Source organism: Ursus maritimus, unplaced genomic scaffold, assembly GCF_017311325.1.
Source record: "Ursus maritimus isolate PB19 unplaced genomic scaffold, ASM1731132v1 scaffold_2, whole genome shotgun sequence".
Taxonomy (NCBI): Eukaryota; Metazoa; Chordata; class Mammalia; order Carnivora; family Ursidae; genus Ursus; species Ursus maritimus.
In genome coordinates this window covers 37,656,807-37,668,869 of record NW_024424452.1, presented here as the reverse complement: position 1 = coordinate 37,668,869, position 12,063 = coordinate 37,656,807, and the positions used below count along the sequence as shown (strand labels likewise).

At 62.6% G+C, this 12,063-nt stretch overlaps 1 protein-coding gene across 1 annotated transcript in view; it reads left to right on the top strand.

Moving 5' to 3' along the window:
- Positions 1 to 12,063, top strand: part of MAPK8IP3 (mitogen-activated protein kinase 8 interacting protein 3) — a 49,691-nt gene that overhangs the window by 14,988 nt on the left and 22,640 nt on the right. The window contains exons 3-7 of the mRNA XM_040635558.1: positions 258 to 328; positions 605 to 696; positions 7,089 to 7,233; positions 10,819 to 11,065; positions 11,926 to 12,028. Coding sequence (XP_040491492.1) covers positions 258 to 328; positions 605 to 696; positions 7,089 to 7,233; positions 10,819 to 11,065; positions 11,926 to 12,028 — 658 coding nt within the window. The remainder of the gene's footprint in view (positions 1 to 257; positions 329 to 604; positions 697 to 7,088; positions 7,234 to 10,818; positions 11,066 to 11,925; positions 12,029 to 12,063) is intronic.

Genomic DNA, 12,063 nt, shown 5'->3' with positions numbered 1-12,063 from the left:
CGCCCGGGGGGGGGGGGGGGGTTGCAGTCTTCCTGGTACTCTTTGCGGCGGACTTGAACACCCTCCAGTAACACAGCCAGGATTTGCCTTCTCGTGGCCCCGGGGTTCTCTGCTGGCCGGGCTGGCGGTGCCGCTGGGCTCTGCACGAGGCATCAGTGTGTACTGGAGCCTTCTGCCCACATGCACGGCCCGAGGGGAAGCGAGGAGGCATGGAGAGGTGGGCTGTGCTGCTGACAGGCAGGGGCTGTGTCTTCTAGTTTCCCGGTTGGAGGAGCGAGAGTCGGAGATGAAGAAGGAGTACAACGCTTTGCACCAGCGACACACAGAGGTAGGTGCCCAGCCTCGACCTGCGCACGAGGACGTGGCCATAGCCTGGCAGCCATGCTGTGTGTGGCTGCTGGCCTTGGCTGGCTTTTCTGGCGTTTTCTTTCTGGTTTCTACTGCCCCAACCAGAAAGCTGTCAGTGGTGCGCTGGTCAGACTCCACTCCACGAATGTGGTTTTATTTCTGTGAGAGCACTGTGGGCCTGGAAACGCCACGGGCTGGAGGGGAGGGAGGCCTGGGTCAGCAGGAATGACTCACACAGCAGTTTCGTCCTTTGCAGATGATCCAGACCTACGTGGAACATATTGAGAGGTCCAAGATGCAGCAAGTTGGGGGAAACAGCCAAACCGAGGGCAGCCTGCCGGGGAGGAGGTAAGGCGGGAAGCTGGAGGCTGCGGCCTGTAGTGGGCCCTCATCCCCGGGGTGCTCCAGGGTGGAGGGCAGCCTTTAGAGAGCTACGTCTGCCCCTGACTCGGGGGAGGGGGTCTGCTCAGAGTGTGTGGCTGAAGCAGGAATGTGTGTGCACATGCGCCAGGCACCAGAGCGGGCCTTCCGCTGGCTGTGCCGTCACAAAGGCCCTGGGAAGATGGGGTGGCCAGTCGTGTTCATCTCAGATCCTGTGTTTGTGGATTCACCTACTCACTAAAGTTTGCGGCCTCGACATCAACACTCGTGGGGCTTCTGCAGTCATGTGCAGACGGGTGTGGAGACACTTGCGCGTGGCAGCGGGAGGGGCTGCACAGTGTGTGCAGGACACGGGCACTCGGGGGCCCAGCTCCGCCCCCTGTCAGTGGGGCAGCCTCGGGCAGCTCACCAAGCACTTGTGCGCCTCGTTCTCTTCTCTGCAAAATGAAGCAGGTATAAGCCTCTGCAAGACGCGGGACTCAGGGTTCTGATTTCTGTGAGACGTGGATTCCCTGTGTAGGAGCGACGGCTGCACGTCCACTGGCCCAGGTTGTCGGTGACTTTGTGGGCCTTGCGCACCTGGAGTCGGGAGAACTGACTGCGCGGGTGGGGAAGAGGCCAGGCAGCCTGTCGACCCCCACGTGGAGCCCCATTCTCACCCTGGGGCCCTCTGGGGCCCTGGCTTGTCTGAGTCTGGGAGCCTTGCTGCTTTTATCTGCGGGGAGGGGAGCTACCCACACCTTCTGTGCCCTTCGGTCAGGATAAGACTGGACCACAGTCTCCAAGGGACAGACTGTCCATGGTCCTCTCCAGGGTGTTGCCAGCTTGTGGGAGTTGGCCTGTGAGAGACCACGGTCACTGACCTGGGTTTGGGTAGCTGGGAAGGGTACCGACATCCCAAGTCTCTAGGAGGTGAGAGGAGAGGCCAGAGGTGGGGATCCCAGGTCCCACAGACAGAGCTCAACTATTGGTCCCTTTCCCGCCGTGGCGCCTCGCTCCTGCAGGCCACCGCCTGAAGCCCTGGCCACACCCTATCACCCGCAGAAGCTTTCTCCAGGCCTTCCTCTTCAGCGGTTACACTACAAACGGGCAGGCTCAGGCCCTTCCTCTGTGCGTATCGCTGCCACTGTCCGGGCCCAGTGGGCAGAGCCGTTGTATCTCTGTGCTCGAGGCATCGACTTGAAAACAGAAACACGGAGCACGTGTGTGAGGGCCGGGCAGGACCCAGGAAGGGTGGTGTGGGACGGCCGCACATTTCTAGACGGTCCCAGTGCTTTTAACGGACGCGTCCCTACTGTGCACTCACGTCCTAGAGAAAGTACCACAGGCTGCTGGTAGCAGGTCCGCACCAGGTGGGGACACGGCCCTAGCAGTTGGAAGCGTAGAACTCTGCCCGTGTCATTCCTGAGTCACGACTGAAGGTGGGAAGTAATAGCCCCCCACTCCAGCTCACGGCTCCAGAGAGCTTCCCTTGAGACCATGGCCAAGTCCTCACCCACGGCCCTCAGAAGTTACCCAGAGTGACTGCACTTGAATGCTGACCCAGGAGGGGGCTCCGCGGTGTCTTGTTGTTTTCTGCGGGGGTTGGGCAGGGCCCTCTGAGCTACGGCTGCCGCGGCTGGACAGTTCGGGCATCCCTGACGAGTGCTGGGCTCTTGGCCAGTTCCTGAGAGCTGCGGCATTCTGGAACCTTCAGGCTGGTCCCCTGCCAGCTCCCAAGGCAGGAGCACCTCGAAGGTCAGGAAGGAGAGAGTCCAGCGAGGAGGGCCCAGTTTTCCCGGAAGCCAGGAAGGCGTGCTCTCTGAACTCAGGACCTGGAGGCCATGGGTGTCCAGGGTCCTAAGTCAGCGTGGCCAGCACCCTGGACTCCAGGGTGCCACTGAAACAGGTGTCCCAGAAGCTCAGGATGACGTGGGCTCAGCCCGAAGCAGAAGCTGCACAGATGTCAGAGCCAGGCCCTGAGCATCCCGGCCATTACAGGACTGTCACTGGGGGCCAGATCAGGCCTTGGTTTCTTCCTGGACGTGGAAGAGGGTCTATGACGGCAGGATGGGCTTGCTTTCCACGGAGTTCTCCCTGTGCGCCGGAGGCAGGACCTGGTCTGGAAATCTGCTGTCACGTGGGTCTTGTGGCTCCTTGGCCCTGAGCCAGTCTGGACCAAGCCTGGGACCAGGCCCTGCAGTGCTCCCTGTGCTCGGACTTCGGCTCCAGCCCTTCTGTCGGGACTCACACTCAAGAGGGGCTGGCTCACAGGGTCCCGTCTGGGGTCCCCTCTGAGGCTCCACGGCAGCTCTTGGAGGCCGTATGGGCTCTCCTCCTGCCTCACAGCCTGTCTGCCTGCTGCCTGGCAGTTCCCATTTGTTGCTCCTGGGTGGGTCGGGGCCTTCGGTACCTCTGGGGGTGGCTGTCCTGGCACGGGCTTTCTCCACACCCAGCTGAGACCCACAGGAGCCCCTTCGTTTGTGATGTGGACCCAACGGCTGCCCAGGAGAGGGAGGGGCTCTGGTCCAGATATCTACGGAGGCCCCCCGGGGTGGAGGTGTTCGTGGTCAGCATGGTGTCCGGGCCCTCGGCACCCCATTAACAGAGCTTCCTGAGCCAGAGCAGCACCGCATGCGGATTTCTGCCTGCAGGAGGAAGGCACCTGGATGGTCTGGCGAGACCGCTGTGGACAGGGCCTGCGTCCGCCATGTCCTCTTGGCCACGCGGAGGAGCGTGTTCCTATGGGGTGGTGACCGGAGCAATGCTGTTCAGGAGGCAGAGGGGTGGTGCTGCGGGTCTGGGCTGCACCCGTTGCCCTGCTGGCCTGCCCTCCGTGTTTACCTTGCTCGCCAGCCCACAGAACCGGCCGCCGTCTGGAACTCAGGCTCGCACCTCCCCGCAGCTGCTTGCCCGCGGCCCAGCGTTCTGATGGTGCTCTGCACACATCTGGCTGCCCCAGGACCCGAGTCTGGGTGGAGAGCAGTCCCCAGCCAGCATTTCCACCCGGACGCGGGCAGATGAGGGGGAAGCAGGAGGCCTCTCCCACCGTGCGGGTGTTGGCCTTTGTCGCAGGCACTACTGCGTCTGTGGTTATGAGGAGGCCCGCCGTCCCAGCCTGCTTCTGCGGGGTGTCCCCGCTCCCACCACAGCTCTTTGGGGAGAAATAAGCACGTCCGCCCCAGCTTCCTAGTTCAGTCTCTCCGGCGCTTGCCGAGGGCCTCATCCTTAGCCCTGGGAGCCGCTGTTGGCTGCCAAACCTAGATAGGCGTTTTCCTTCACTCCTGGCCTGGTTCTCAGTGTGTGTCTTCAGAAACACTGGTTAGTGTGTGTGGGCCCATGAACGTGGACACGTGTGTGCCTGAGTGCGCACGCATGCTGGGGCTCTCTGGGAGACGACACTCGCCCGCTGCCCTGTCCTGAGTGTGTGTGCGCAGCTGGCTGCTCCACGGAGAGGTCACGTGTCTGAGTGTCATGTGTCTGTCTCGTGCAGATGTCTGCATGTCCCCTCGTGTGCGCGGCACGGAGCCCACCGCCGCACACACTCCCCCTGCACATGAGTGCATGTGACCTGTGCCCCCTGACCTGTGCCCTCTAATGCTGTCTTCTCGTCTCGCCCCCTGTGCTGTTGCTGCTGTGTGCTGCCCTTGTGTCTGTCGCTGCCCTGCAGTCCTCGCCAGTCGTGGAGGAAAAGGTAAAGCCCGGGCCAGCGTTCATGCTGCCGTGCAGGGCACTTGGGGTGCCCTGGGGTTCGGGAGAGTCGGTCCTGCTGGTAGTTGTTAATCAGAGGCACAGGGCTGGTCCTTGACCCACTCGACAGATGTTCTGCAGCGATGTCACAGATGACAGACTCTGGGTCTGTCTGCTTAGAGGCCACGCAGAGGACGCGGCGGGTGAGACCCGGGTCCCCGAGACAGCCTCAGACTAGGTAGTGGTGCAGGGCCCCTGCCCGGCAAACATCTGTGGTCACAGACTGGACCTCAGGCCGGAAGACCTGGGCTGGCACTGCAGGGGGCAGCGGGCAGGGGTAAAGACCCCACACTGTGGCGTCAGATAGACCTGGGCTCGCAGTCGGCTCGGTCACTTTGAGCTCTGGGCCCAGAGCCGGCTGTGTGGCCATGACCCTTGCAGTCAGATTGACCTCTGTGGGCAGTGCGACTCACCCAGGCGGCAGCTTCTCAGTGACCATCAGCATCTCCCAAAGGAGCAGTGGGGATGTGACAAGGGGACACTGTGGCTGAGCTCTGGACGAGTCTGGGCCACTGACTGTCAGTGCCCCGCACATGCCCACAGGGCTTGTGGAGCAGGCCACGTGTGGCTCTGTGAGGAGCAGAGAGAGAAGATGAGGCTCGGTTCCTGGGGACGATGCCCGTTGCAGGAAAGCAACCTGGCTGTGTCTGGATGCAGTATGTCCCCATGCACACAGCTGTGGAAGTGGGTGACGGGCGTGTGTCCCCCACCGCCGTCCTTTGAGGCAGGATGCTCACACGCTGCCACTTTCCTGGGGCCAAGGGCCCCACTGTGCATTTCTCCTGCAGTGGAGCTGGGCCCCAGGAGAGGGGTTCCCCACAGGGGAGCCCATCGAGGAACACTGGGCAGAGGACGTGCCTGGGAGCCTCAGGGGAGCAGATGCTATGGCTCTGGAGGCCGGGCCCCTCCTCCAGGGATGTGCTGACCACGTGGTGGCTGGCGTCCTCCCAGACACCCGGGACCGGGCGGGCTGCTGGCGGAGAGCAGCCTGAGTCGGCAGAGCCCCGGGGCCTGCTGAGGTTTTGATGTGCTCGCAGACTCAGTGCTCCCTAACTTGGTGCTTTCTGAGGGTCTGAGGGTCTTTAACTCTCAGGTGACTAGCTGAGACGTGCCTGAGAATGCATCCTCTGGCACGAAGGACTAGGGCTGCGGGAGGCGCCTGCAATCGTCCACAGGAAACCAGCTTCCTGGGTGGGCCAGGCCCTGACGTGCGGGGGTGCCGGCAGCTCCAGCCCCTTGGGAGCCCGCTGTTCCTGTGGTTCTGTCCCTGTCACAGACCAGCTCCCAGGACAGCACGGCCCGGTCTCAGCTCTGCGGCAGGCAGCATCTTGCTGGACAGGACGTATCAGCCAGCCTCGGCCACAGCAAAGCAGGACTCCAACTCAACTCTTTGCTTTCCTCCTCTTTCGTCCCAGCCCTGGCTGGCCCCTAGAACCGCATGGGAACCCAGCCAGAGAGCCCCCGCTTCCCAGGGTCATGTTTCATGACGCTGCCTGCCAGGCTATAGAAGGTTCTCACAGTTTGTGGCAGCTCTGCTCCGCAAGCAGCATAGGAAGCTGCCCGCTTTCTCTCTCCAGAGCAGCCAAGCCTTGGGACCTGGCTGTTCGGGAATCCTGAGGAAGCATCGCCATTCCTCGCACCATAGTCCCTGGGGCTGAGCTCTGTGTGCGGGGCTCTGAGGTTTGGCCAGAACAGCTCGGAGCAGCATGGGCTATCGGGTGGACCACCATCTCCAGGGCACACCGCATCCGCCCCAGGGCAGCAGAGGGGGCCGGCCTGGCTGCGTACCACCCGGCGTCCAGTCAGAAGCCCCCAGTGGAGCGTCTCCTCAGGGACTGAGCCCAGGAAGCAGCTTCGGGCTCCATCCTGACTGCAGGCGACCTGCCATTCCCAGTCTCCTGACGTGCCTTTGAAAGAACTCCCCTCTGGGGTCCGTGCGCCCTGACGGCCGGGAAGAACAGCACGGAGCAGGAGAAAGGGGCCCCCGTGGGGTGTAGGGGACACGACGCCAACAGAAGGATGGAGCCTCTCTTTACTCTGTACGTCCAGGCCGACGTCTTCCGCCCAGGAGAGCTCACGAAAGAGCAGTGAAGGAGTCGGGTGGAGGGCAGGGAACAAAGAACGGAGCGGAAGGGTTGATTCCTTCTTCCTGGACCCAGGAGGCCCAAGCCAGGCCAACAGCCACCAGGAGGCCGTTCTGGGCTCCTCGTAGGAAAGACCGTCATGGTAAACGGCGCCACTCAGGAGCGCTCTGTGCCGGCCAAGATGCCAAGAGGCCTGCTGCGGGCAGTGCCAGGGACTTCCTAGTCTACAGAGCAGCTGTCTGCAAAATCACACTAACCAAAGACGAGTCTCAGCGGACTAAAGGGGAAGGGTCCCCTAGGCCCGCAGAACAGCTGAGGTGCCCCTGAACACGGGAGCGGGTTTGGTGACACGGGAGCCATAGCTCAGGGCACAGGTGGCCCCCGTGCAGGCCGGGCTGCCCCAGAGCTCAGGCCCTGCCCCACACACCTGGCCCTCCCCCAGAGCAGCTCCGTCTGCAGGGCCCCCGTGCGTCCAGAGAGCCTCCAGTTCTCGAGCCGTGAGCCCCGTCTAACGTGCGCTTCCTTCCTCTTTCTGTCACATTTCAGCAGGAAGGAGCGCCCCACCTCTCTGAATGTCTTCCCCCTGGCCGACGGCATGGTACGTGCACAGATGGGGGGCAAGATCGTGCCTGCGGGGGACCACTGGCACCTGAGTGACCTCGGCCAGCCGCAGTTCAGCTCCAGCTACCAGGTTTTGTAGCCGTGCCGTGGAGTGAGGGTCCCGCCTTGTCACCCATGCTCATTCAGGAAGCGTCCTTGTGTACAGCCCTTTGCAGCTTCCCCCCCAACCCGGGGTAGTGGGGCCGAACGCAGAGGTGCACCGGTCCCCTAGGAAAGCACCAGGTCGGGAGACACGGGCCTCAGACGGGGCCTCTGCAGCCAGGGCGCACCCGCCTGTTTGGGCTGAGCTGAGCCTTTGTTCCGGGGCACGGGCATGTCTGTGCCCCAGATCCGCTCCAGAGGACCAGCCCTGAGGCCACACTGGGCTCCAGGCCAGAACGTGTCCTGGTGCGTGAGATTTGCGCTGCCCCTGGGAGAGGGTAGGGTGAGCAGCCACGTCTCTCCTCCAGACTGCTGCTACCTGCCTGTCGTGCTAGCGACTGCTGGGTCTCTGAGTTTGGGGAGGTGGCGCAGCTAACCGGGGAATGTGCCGCCCCAAGAAAGCCAGGGGCAGGGACTTGCCCTGTCCCACCGCTCGCTCAGAGCCCCTGGTCACTTGCGGCCAGTGTTGGTCTGTAAGCTTAGCCCTGCCTTCGCCACGCAGGCTATGGCCACATCGCCAGGTAAGGATGCCGCCCGTGGGGCTGGAGGAGGCGGCTCCAGGCCTGGGGTACTTCCCGCAGAGCCCCGGGGCGGTGGCCTACGGAAGGCAAAGCCCCCGGGCCTCGCAGGGCCTGGACTTCTCCCGGAGCTTCTTCCTGCTGCAGCTTGTGGCTGACTACCCCTCCGCCCCAGGTGTCCAGCCTGCCTGCGGGAGGTGGCTACTAGCCGCCCACCCTGTCAGAAAGGGACCCCACTCGCTTCAGCTTTTGTTCCAGACAGTGAGCGTGTCTCTGCCACCTTTGACCCAGGTGTTCGCCACGCCCCCGTTACGGGCCGCCCTATCTGGGTGCGGGCTGGGGTGGGCCTCCCGTGGCTGGGGCTCCCCCTCATGTGCCCAGAGAAGCCACGGGGGCCGCGGAGGCTGGGGGCTCAGAGCCCGCCTCCTGCCCGCCTGCAGTCCGGCTCTCTGCCCGCGTCTCTTCTTGCCGCCGCCGCGTCGTCTGAAGTAGTCTTGCTTCCATGCCGGTGTTTTATGTTTCAGTTTGTGGGTGTGTTTGATTTGATTTTTTTAATTACGTTTAAGTTCTTTTTATTTCATGCTCTAGGTTTTAAGGTCTTTCTAATTTCTTAATTTTTTTTTGTTGTTTTTTGTTTTGTTTTTTGTTTTTATGTGCTGTATTTTCAGTGTTTTAACCAAACAGTTGTGGCTACTCATGGTGAGGAATGACCGCTAGGAGTTTGGGTTCTTTGCATTTGGAGGTCACTGCCACACGTTGGTGTTTGGGAGGTTGAGAGGTTTGCCGCTAGGTAAGTGGTGGCCAGGGGAGCGTCCCTCGGGTAGGTGGCGGCCTGTAGGGTCAGGGAGAGCCAGGGACTGGGGGAGGCCTGGCCTCACGGTTCCCCTCGGTGACTTCTGGGGTCAAGGAGGCCCACTGCGAACCCGCAGACCCGAGTTTGCCAGGCACAGAGGCTGGGAACCGTGGCCTTGAGGAAGGTGGTCCAGAAAACGTGTGGTTCTGAGAGGCGTGGACTCACGTCCTTGGCCTCCCCCAGCCCTCGCCACACTTCCCCGTGCCTCTGGTCTCCTGCGGACATCTCTCCTCGCGTGCTGGCCTGGGGCCGGGTGGCAACAGAGGCATCCCCTTGCCTGTGGGATGCCTGGGAGCCTCTGGCCTGTGGGGCAGGCAGACCACTGGGGCAGCTCCATCACAGAGGCTCTCGGGAAAGGACTTTCCCTTCTCAAAGTGGCCTTAAGCTGTAGAACCCAAATAAAAATGCTTATACCGGGTGTTTCTAGGGAGAGAGGCACAGGCTGTCTCGTGGGGCATACCGCCTCGGCCCATCAGCGATCTGGGCTGGTTGTTTTTGGCTGTGGGGGCCATCCTGGGGCCTGCAGGAAAGTGAGCGGACACTCCCCACCTCCACCCACTGGACGCCAGGAGTGCCCACCCATCCCCAGTCGTGACAGCCACAAATGCTCCCTGACATCGCCAAGCATCCCCTGGGGACATGGCGGGCCTGGTTGTGGAATAGTGAGAGTCCTGGCAGGGAAGTGTGAGCGAGCCGTTAGATGAAGCCAGACATCGCTGGCCCAGGCCCTGGCCTGACGCTGACCGCAGGGGTCAGGAAAAGGCAGGTCAGGTATTCCCAGCCAGCTCTGCCTCCTGGGCCCCTGGAGGCAGCCACGGGAGCCCGGTCAGCCCTTCCCAGGGGAAGGCGGGTGTAGGTTGGTCCCAGTGTGCATCCAGCTCTACAGAGAGGGCCGGACGCCCCCTGCCGTCAGCTCCTCCCCTGCGAGAAAGAGCTCCCCGAAGCGCCCCTTCTGTGGAAACCACGTGACCCAGTGCCGTCGGTCACTGGGGGGTGCACCAGCAGCTGCAGCCCCTCCTGAAGCCATGCCCCTTCTCCGCACCCCAAGAGGGGCACGGGGCTGCGGGGGTGCCCCCCACTGAGGACTGAGTCGGGGTGAGTCCAGGTCGTCAGTGTTAGTGGACAAGTAGTCCACTTCACAGACACTGTCCGATGGTTTCACGAGGAAGGACTGTGGGAGAAGAGTGCCTTTGTTTCCTGTGCAGTGCTTACGTGGAGTGTATTCTCTCAAGCAAGATTCTGCTTTTTGGGGTTTTGTTTTGTTTTGTTTTGTTAAAGACTTTTTTTTTTTTTAAGTAATTTCCACACCCAGCACGGGTCTCGAACTCACGTGCCCGAGATCAAGAGTTGCACGCTCCACCGTCGGAGCCAGCCCGGAGCCCCTCCAGGGAGATTCTTAAGGTCAACAGCCGATCGCAGTTTTTAGTAGTCTGGTCTCTCTCGGAATGTTTGGAGGATGACCCGTCTCTGGAAGTGGGATTCCAGTTTGACTGCATATGTGTAGATGCGTAGGGCAGACTTTGAGGTCCAGTTGAGCCGTGGGGGTGAAGAATCCCACAGTCCCTGGTGTCTCCGTGTTTGGGAGGTCCGCACCCCTTCCCAGGCCCAGACTGGACCCAGTGTGGGAAGCCGGAGACGGGAGCAGTGGGCCACGGCCGGACGGCTTGGTCAGAAGGCACGCTCGGCCTCCTCCCTGGTCCCCACTTAGAGCCACCTGCCCCACCCTGGGCCACAACTTGTTTCTGACCGCGCCCTGGCTGCAAAGGGTTGCTTGCCATGTTCGTGTAGCTTCATATCCATCACACGCGGCACCGGCGGGCTGTTCCAGGGAGCGCGCAAGCTAACAGCCCCAAACCAAGCCCTTTAGATAAGGCGGCGGCAGCCTCCGGAAAGCTGGAGGCAGCGTCTGGGTGAACCCAGGGTCCAGGCCAGACGAGTGGGCCGGACAGGAGAGCAGGGGTCCTCCTGTACGCTCCAGTCCCGGCTCAGGGCGCTGTTTTACCGCGGCCAGAGAAGCCAAGCGAGGGGGCCTCACGGAGGTGGCCGAGACTCCCGCTGACCCTGCACGGTGTGCGTCACCCGGAGCCTCGGGGACACGCCGACCCTCGTGGCGAGCTTCTCCCTTCCCTGTGTTTGGCCCTAGTGTCCACAGGATGAGATGTCCGAGTCAGGCCAGTCTTCGGCGGCTGCCACACCCAGCACCACGGGCACCAAGTCCAACACGCCCACGTCCTCCGTGCCCTCAGCCGCGGTCACACCGCTCAACGAGAGCCTGCAGCCCCTGGGGGACTACAGCGCCAGCACAAAGAGCAGCAAGAGGACACGGGAGAAGCGCAACAGCCGCAACATGGAGGTCCAGGTCACGCAGGAGATGCGGAACGTCAGCATAGGTGCCGCGGCGGCCGTGGGCTCCGGGGCTGTGCAGGGAGGAGGCTGAGCAGCTCAGGCACCTGCCCTGCTGTCCCTGCCCCCGTCCCTCCCCTCGTCCCCCCTTGCTGCCCCTGCCCCCTGCTGCCCCGCACCTGGTGTCCCCGCCCCTGCTGTCCCGCCCCCCTGCCCCTGCTGCTCTGCACCCCACCACCACTCCTCCCCTGCGGTCCCCATCCCCTGCGGTTCCGTCCCCCCCGCTGTCCCTGCCCCCTGTCCCTGCCTTGCTCCGCCCCCCCCGCCCCGGTTTCCCTTCCAAATACGGATCTTAGTTCCGGCAGATGTATGAGCCGGCTCAGGCCCCAGTAACAAACATCACAGAGCCCGTGGTTTAAGGCACAGACATTTGCTCTCTCGCAGTCCTGGCGTGGGCGTGCAGACGGCCGCCTCTCCCTGTGTCCTCAGCCCTTCTCTTAGGAGGACAGAGTCAGATGGGGTCAGGGCCCACCCTTGTGGCCTTATTTTACCCTCACCTCTTTAAAGGCCCCATCTCCAAATGTAGTCACATGCTGGGGCCCCTGGGGCTATGGCTTCAACATGTGGATTTGGGGGACACACTTGGCTTCTGGCAGTGCATCCCCGTCATCCCGCAGAGGCGCTCAGTAGTGGAAGGGATGGAGGAGAAGCAGGACATTTGGTCTGGTCATCGAAGGTCAGGAAAAAGAGCCATGGTTCTGGGGGATGGGCCCCAGCTGGCCACCAGCCAGGGAGGAGCCCTTTCCTGACAGCCCCTGGCTGGCGGTGGTCTAGTGCGGGGTCTCCAGACATGGGGCCAGAGGGTGGGTGTCCCCCCTAACCCTGGGGTTCTCGTGTGTCCCCCCAGGCATGGGCAGCAGTGATGAGTGGTCTGATGTTCAAGACATTATCGATTCCACCCCAGAGCTGGACATGAGTCGGGAACCCCGTCTTGATCGCACGGGCAACAGGTGCTGCCTGAGTCTGGGGTCCTGGTGGGCTCGGT